The 8,318-nt window shown below is 39.0% G+C and overlaps 1 protein-coding gene across 1 annotated transcript; it reads right to left on the bottom strand.

The window, feature by feature from the left end:
- Positions 1-1,782: 1,782 nt before the first annotated feature.
- LOC128470052 (neuronal pentraxin-1-like) lies at positions 1,783-7,902 on the bottom strand. Its single transcript, XM_053451877.1, has 5 exons — positions 6,868-7,902; positions 4,614-4,776; positions 3,702-3,949; positions 2,980-3,159; positions 1,783-2,161 (listed from the first exon to the last, which is right to left on the bottom strand). The coding sequence occupies exons 1-5, from the start codon at positions 7,681-7,683 to the stop codon at positions 1,952-1,954; spliced, it is 1,617 nt and encodes a 538-aa protein (XP_053307852.1). The 5' UTR covers positions 7,684-7,902; the 3' UTR covers positions 1,783-1,951.
- Positions 7,903-8,318: the final 416 nt, after the last annotated feature.

The following is an 8,318-nucleotide window of genomic DNA, read 5'->3' as shown; positions in this document are numbered from 1 at the left end:
ATCAAAAACTTTCTATCACACCTTCTATGGATTGGCAACACAAGGTTGCTTGCTAACACTAACACCATTAGAGAAATGTAATAGTCCCTCCCTATGAATAATTACGTAGTTTGAGAGATAGATATATGGACTACAATCTGATTATTTTGTATTTTAACCATATTTCTGTTAATAGTGGCTTCTACCAAACCACTTTTTTCTTACCATTCCAACAATGATATGGTTTCTCTTGTAGATAAAGATGAAGTTTAAATGGAACAGAATCCCAGTGAGGGAATTTAGGCATGCATGGGATAGAAATATGGCTCCCGAATCTAAGACGAGACCAACGACTGATTAAGGTCTTTACAGCAGGAAAAACGGGCCGACTAGACGGGCCGAACGGCTCTGATCTGCTGTCATATTCTATGTTTCTGTTACGCTTTAGCATAACCATAACTGTTGGAATTTTCTTAGGGTTAACATCTATTTGGTAAGATTTTTCGGGGTGGATTCAGTTTGAAGAATAATGTGTCCAATATTTATTCTCCTTATTTTAAGCCTTCAAAATTATACATCACACAATATGTAGAGTTGTGAAAAAAAATAGAAAACATATGATCGATATTTCTATTATTAACACGTGTACAGGTAACTAGGCTACAAACAAAATACACAAACATTCATAAAACGGTATACTTGTTATACACACATAATATATATATTATATTTATATATGTAACACATGGATAGATCCTCCAAGTTGCAGCAGATGAAATAAATGAAGTGCCAGTATTTGCATAACTGACAGAATGCTCTGGTATTTATCCCCGCTTTACAAAAAAAGGTTTACAGTTATATCTAACATTTCCAGATAGAATGAGAGGAAGTCGGTATAATTGTGTAAAAGCATACCAAAAATATACAACTCTAAGGCTCTCCAACATATAAGTCAACCAGCACAAAGCCACTGAATTCTATTGGCAGACTAAACCAAAAATATACATAAAAGTCACAAGAAAATGTTTGTTTTCATTAATAACTTTCCCATCGCAGTAAGATATCAAAGCATTTGTAACCTTTCCAATTGTAAAACCATACTACACCCCATACTACTTGGTGTAGACCTGTAGACTTTGAAGACCTGGTAGAAACACAGTCAGTGGCTGTAGTAGACCACAAGGGAGAAGGCCTTATTCTGTACCAAGAAAGGTGGCTAAAATGGGAAAGGCCTCAGGGATTTTTTTGGAGGGAGAGCAAGAAGTATAATGGGAAAAGAGTGCCAAGAGATGTATAAGATAAGTAGGGGATCTTGGGAAATGAAATGGGATAGAAACTAGGCCAATGGGGAATAATAAAGATGATGATTAATAACGATTTATCATCATACTGTCCAGGTTTGACCCAGAGTGTCCTGGTGAAGCCCCGCTCTCCTGGGTCTCAGTTTCACCTTCATCTGGACTGGGGTGTAGGGTTTGGTTATGCCTACTTCAAACCCCTGCCCACTTTCCAGCCGTCTAGCCCCACTCCTAGACCAGCAATCTTTAGTAGGCGCCCTTCTCCCCACCAATAACCAAATATAACGCATCTTTATGTCTGCCATTCGTCATCCTCTCTCCCTATTGATGTAAATGTAGCACCAACCAAATCATAATCTTGCCTTACAATAGGCTCAAGCCAGAAAATACTTTTCTTTTATGTTCAGTAAGTATTATTTCTGGGAGAACCCATTCCTAATATCAGTCTACCAGCAAAACCAGAAGAACTACAAAACTGGTAGCAAGATAACCGATAAAAAAAATTACATGATATAAGCAATTAAAAAGCAGCGAGAAACATAAACTAGCAGGAAACATGTTGAAGGGGAGAGGTTTTCTACTCCAACTGAAGTAATAGTCATTGGGGTGTCAGGAACCCACTCCATGTCTGGGTTCTGTATCAGAGCATGCTGCACAGGGAGGGACTCCTCATGTCAATGGCAAGAGTTAAATGGGAGTTTGGACACACCGCCGTGGAGCTCCATGGAGGACTCTGCCCACTCTATGACATCACCAGTGGAATGGGAGGCACAGGTGGCCATCTTGAAAATCTCAGCAGGTGTCAGAATATGACTCCACATGTTAAAGTCAGAAATTTCACCCACAAAGGCCTGAGTGGCATCAAATCTTCCTCCCAGAGCATCCTAGAAAATTAAATCGAGTTAGCTTTTGTCTCTGTTGTTTTTCAAAAGCTTTACTGCTTAGACAAACCTTCCTAAAATCATTGCTAGTGTCCCAACAACACCCTTAGAAGTGCAGACTACAGGTAGACAAGGTGTCAGTGAATCGAATACTGAAACTATGGCTGACTTAGGTGCCAATAGACCCAGTGTGGGATCACTCACTCTATTGCCACACATAACCATGCAGAAGATAGACAGTTACAAAGTTGATCTGTAACGTTGACAAAGGCCTCCTACTAACCTCGGCCTGTGATAACACCACCAGTATGGGCTCTGGCATGGGGCAGCTGGCACTTTTTAGCCCAGGGGGAAAAGGTACAAGTAAGCGCCCCCCACTTACATCGTATTGTAAGTAAGTATTGTAGTGTTACATCATATTGTATGACCCTGCTGAGCACCCACTTCCCAAAAACAAGCCGGTCCAGTGTCAAATGTCGCATTTTAAGAAGTCAGGTTGTTCCTGCTTGAAGAAATCTAATAAGCGCTGTTTGAAGTATTCAGACCAGCCTGGGGGTAAATTGTCCCCCTGCTCGCCCCCTCCTAGAGGTCTAGATAGCATCCTTATCTCAAGTTGCTGACCCTCTGATGCTTCCTATGAACCAGATTATTTTACCATGTCCTTTGTATCAAGATTTCCTAGTAACATTACCTAAATCATTTACCTGAGCTGAAACGTGCTGCTCACCTATAACCATAAAAGTATCCAAAAATACTATATTCAAGTTAATTATGAAAAGTATCCTATGTTTGGGAGATGGAAATAGTTTAAGGTTCCTTACCTGTTCCTGTCCTAAGACAAAAACTCCACCAGGTTTGATTGGGTGCCATGACGCCAGGTTCTCACCACTTCCTCTTCTTACACCGTCCAGGTAGGACTCCCAAACCCCATCCCTGGTTGACCAAGTAATGCCAATGTGGTGCCATTTAGCGTCATTTATAGCTAATGGTAAAGTAGCAGCCTAGAAAAGACGAGATCAAAACTTCCAAATCAAAATAAAATACTAGCAAGCGGATTTACGACACTTTAAAGCAGACTCAAAAAGCTCTACCCCAAATGAATGCAAATTATATACACGGCAACCACGTAAATGATTACAATGTACAGGTTATATTGAATGCTTATATCAAAATCATTAATTTTAATATGAAGATAGTTCTGACAATCACAGCAGATATGGGGCACTCAAGACCTTTTATGTCTGGTATAGTAAATTATTATTATTATTATTACAGAATATGGAATTTGCTACAACATGTTGTTGCTTTGGCATATTTCTTGAATGACAAACTGAACATTTCTAGCAAGGCAGTGTTAAGTTTCTAACTAGGAAAGTTTGAACCAGGAAACATCTTATTGTCTCTGTGTTTATATTTCACTGGGGTGTTTTTTTACGTTCTTGAAAGAATGTCACTGTGGGTTTTTTTTTGCCTGCTTCCGTCTCTTTTGTTGATCCCTGTTTAAACTAATTAACAATAGGAGGACATACGTTTTAAACATTACCTTGTCATTGATAAGTAATTCCATTGGGTTGTGTCCCCATTCAATCAACACCACCTCGTTTGATTGGCCAGGAACAGAGTAGGAAAAGGGTGTCCCCACACCAGGAGAAGAGTTGGACTTTAGCCACAAGCAGATGGTGAAGGCAAAAATCTCGTGGTGGAGGGTTCTTTTCACCTTGGCGTACATATAATTTGTTCTGAATGGGAAACTGACTCGGAAGTCGTTGGATTTTTTATCACTTTTGTGTCCTGTTGAAAGATAATGAGAAGTGGTGAAGCATAATCATTCCTAGAATATAGCACCAAACCTTCAACAAATCCCATAAACAAATACTGCTGTCAATAAAATCCCTAAGGAATATTTAGCAAATATGTATCTCTTATATTATTGTGGTTTAATAGTTAAGCAAACTAATGACATGTCATATTTCAGCTGCACAGCAAAAAAACGTTGCAGTTATTGGAGCAGAAAGAAAAGTAATAAATTAAATTTCCATAATAGATGGCATGAAAACTCTGGTTTCTGTGTATAAAAATACAGGTTATTTTAAATATGATGGTTGGCAGGTTGGCGAACCTGTTTGAAGCCACACACACCACTCCTTGTGTTGGAGTATGAGCAAATGCTATTGCCTTTATTCCCTAAAACCTGTTTTCAGATAACTTTGCAGGAGAGTTGCCATTTCAGCATTTCTGCGCATTATGAAGACCCACAGTTAAGGCGCCAAGTTGAAATGTCAGCTCCCCTGCAAACCCAACTGGAAACCCCCAGATATGAAAGTCAGACTAAAGAGTATATGTCTGGACTATACTGCATGGTATACGCAAAAGCCACAAGTCATTGGTTGCGGAATTATGCCCCTCATGGAAAGAACAATTGAAGTCCTACTTGGCGTTTTTTTTTTTTTTTTACCTTTCTCTCCCCCGACCATGCTGGTATCCAGCTTGTGTCTTACTGTGTCCTCATGATGACCAGTACCATTCTGCTTGTCATGTATCTGTTGTTCAAGGATGCTGATCTTTTTTTGGATGTTGTCCCTCAAAGTTGTGGAAAAGAGTGTTGAGTTCCTGGAAGTCTGTAATAGGACAAAACGTGAGACCCACATATCGAACGGCCAGGTGTTTACACAATGCCACAATGCCCTGCTTTACACAATGCCATCCATTATGCTCCAGATGCCATTCTCCAACATGAGTTGTTCTTCAGAAGCCACTGCTCCACTATATATCTTAAGGTAGAATCTTAGAATGCATTAAAACTGAATACACATTGAATTGTGATGGCACCATAAGGCATGTAGATCTGATAGGCTTCCTATGAATGAAATGTTGAACCCCAGGTGTTATGGGTGACAATTAATTCACACAACACCCTATCTCTACATTAGCCAATCTAGCTTTTATTCCACATTGGACATTAATATGCTGCAAGATACCCAGGGGGTATATATAAAGTGAGCAAAAGGAGCAACTGCCCAAAAAACTCGTGTGCTTCACCCTAGCACATTTTTGTGAACAGATATCCCCTTGACCTAGCAGTTTATTGTCCTACAATAAGCTGTCCTATATACATTAATAACACATTACAGGAATATAAATCTGAAAACCGATCCAGATTCATACATTTTTATATTGTTGATTAAAATATGGGCTTCGTCCATTGCCTCTACAGACTGATGGTGGCCATCATGTGTTCATTTATTGTAAGAGCATGACTGGAAAGGGAGGCATGGCAAGGGCTTCTCTTATTGCGAGGGTATACTGATCTTTCATAAGCCATCCCTAAGCTCCTTGGGCGGTTGGTGTAATATAGAAGTGTGTGGTCATCTGCTGAATATATTATACTGGCCCCATCAGGTCCTGCTTTTATAAATGTGTTCCACATTTTATCATCAGAGCTTCTACAAGGCACAATGGGGTTAGGTAGCATTTATATAATGACTGGATACAGTCCGTCTAACTTTATTTCTGTAAAAGTGGTAAAGACGGCGTTGTATAGTGCACATGAACGGTGCCTTGTTTTGACCTGCTTTATTGCAGGGCAACTTGGCTGGGTTTACCCTCCAGGCTGTAATTTGGAATCAATAATCATCATCTCTTTTGCTTATCTGCTTTCCTGCAGTTGTTGATAATAATTAAAGATACACTGTATACGTTGTGTATAGTAAAGTCGATTTTTAAAAAAAATATGGTAAAAAGTATTTTTGTTCTATTTATATTATAGCTACCAAATCTCCCTGCATATTAACTAGTCTCATTTTCTACCTATGTCTCTACAATTATTTTACCCAGTGCTTCATGTCGATATTGTTTTTTTAAATTGAAAGAATATTTTTTTTAGAATACTGTTCCATTTAACTATTTTGAATAATCTTAATTAATGCAGTTCCGTTTTAAATAGGATGAGATATATAGCACTCGGACTTAGGGAATGAAGTGTAATTTAGATAACATTTAATAATATTTTTAAAAAAAATATAGAATATAGCTAGTCTATTTACAAACTATTTTTTATTTAACAGTAAAAAAAACCATTTATGCTTACTTATATTACAAGAGTTCTTGGGGCTCCAGACACACAGTTAGGTAAAGATGTACATATTTAATTCACTTATTTGAAGAAATAACTAAATTTTGAGTTTCAAAAGTTTTTTGCCAAGAGGTAAGGTAAGAGTAAGGATAGTTTTTTGTGTGCATTAATTGTGTTTTATGTTTCTGATATATGTGGCATTGCCTTTTGCTGATTTCAAGTCACTTCAGCATATGCATAGCACGTAGGATATGTACAGTACATTCATTCACGGAAATTGTATTTTGCAAATTAATAACGTTGTGGGGTCACTAATGGGTCTCTAACGCTATATCAAGCACACCATAGTTTAAAAGTTTTAAAACTTCTGTCTGCTTTTAGATGCCTTAGGTAACCCCATAGTATAAAATTGATTTACATATAGAAATTTAAATAAATTATTTTTACTGTTGGTATGAAATTTTGCACATATTTGCAACACCCATAACCCCTAGCCATCTGATGAAGTCCAATAACTGCTACAAAACCGACAATGGCAAGTTGATTTAAGTTGACACACACTTGCATATATCAGCCATATATGAACAAGAAACAGGTTTTATCATAGTTACCTGTAAACAGGTTTTATCATAGTTACCTGTATATGTTCTAGTCTTTCTTTTAATGTCTCCAGCATTCTTTCCATTTGAGGAATTCCAGGTGGGGTTACTTCTGGGGGATCTTCCATTGTGTTTGGTGGAGCACTGGGTTTTCGATAAGAGTCATGAGCTGGCTGTTCGCGATACTCACGATGAGTGAGATGAGGGTACTCATGATCTCTAGTATGCCCATGGACATCATCGTGCCCATGAATATGGTCTCTTTCATGGCCATGCTCTCGCTCATGCCCATGTTCTCTTTCATGTCTATCTTCCCATTCTTGTCCATGTTCTCTCTTGTGCCCATGCTCCCATTCATGACCATGTTCTCTTTCGTGGCCTTCTTCCCAGTCATGTCCATGTTCCCTTTTATGTCCATGCTCTCTTTCGTGACCATGCCCACTCTCATGTCCATGTGTACTTTCATGTCCATAACTGTCTTCATGTCCATGTTCCCTTTCTTGTCCATGTTCTGGAGTGTGAATATAACTCTCTTCATGCCCCCTGCTGTGTGGATAGCCCTCACAGCGGCTTAATTTAAGAGTCAACTCCCTGATTGTTTCCCTTTGGTCTAAAATTGTTTCCTTCTGATGTACCACCGTCTCACGTAAATGCAGGATGGTTTCTTTGGCTTCCTCCTGCATCCCTACCCAATGGTTACCTGTACCTGCACCTGCACTGTGACGTTGCATATTTGACTGGCAATCCATATCCAGAGGCATTGGGGTACAGACAAATTTTGGAAGAGAATACTCCCCCCAGCAAACATGTACAAGGAGTAGGTACACAGCCACAAAAGTTGAGGAAAGCTTCATATTTGTTGGAGGTACTTTCTACCTTGTCTTGAGTTTTCAAAGCTCGTATTTTGGTATACTTTCTGAATGTCTCTTCCTTCCTATGCGTCTGTTGTCCTTCTTAGCAACCAAATGACATTCAAAGGATTTCAAAAGCTGATTTGTCGTGTTCGTAATGTCACCTCCCTCTATAATGATCAAATCCTCTTCTGATACCACTCCATACCTCTCTAGCACAAGCAACCTGTTCTGGAAGGGGTATTAGCTAGCAAGATAATGTGCTTAAATGTCCAGGAGGTCCCACCTCCAATCTAGGTGTCCTACATGCACTCAGAGCAGATCAACGACTTACTTTAAACATAGCTAATGAACTCAGGAGTACTTTAAGGAGATGATGCCCTGGTAAACTATTCCTGCCCTAAAATCACTTGTAGGCAGCCAGTTTAATCCACCAGGTTTTAGACATTCTGAGATATCATTACAACCATGTTGCCTATTTGTTTAAAACAATCTGTTTATAAATGGAGGCTCTCTCAGACATTGCCGTCTGTAGTAGTGGTTGTGATTGTCCGGGGTTAAAATGTGTGGGTATATTAAGTATTGGTGATTTATGTACTTTCCCCATATATGTGGTGTTTATTTGTGTATACTGTGTT

The sequence above is a fragment of the Spea bombifrons genome, chromosome 12 (assembly GCF_027358695.1).
Source record: "Spea bombifrons isolate aSpeBom1 chromosome 12, aSpeBom1.2.pri, whole genome shotgun sequence".
NCBI classification, from domain to species: Eukaryota; Metazoa; Chordata; class Amphibia; order Anura; family Pelobatidae; genus Spea; species Spea bombifrons.
The sequence above is the reverse complement of the archived record's forward strand: the minus strand, read 5'-3'. Positions and strand labels throughout refer to the sequence as shown.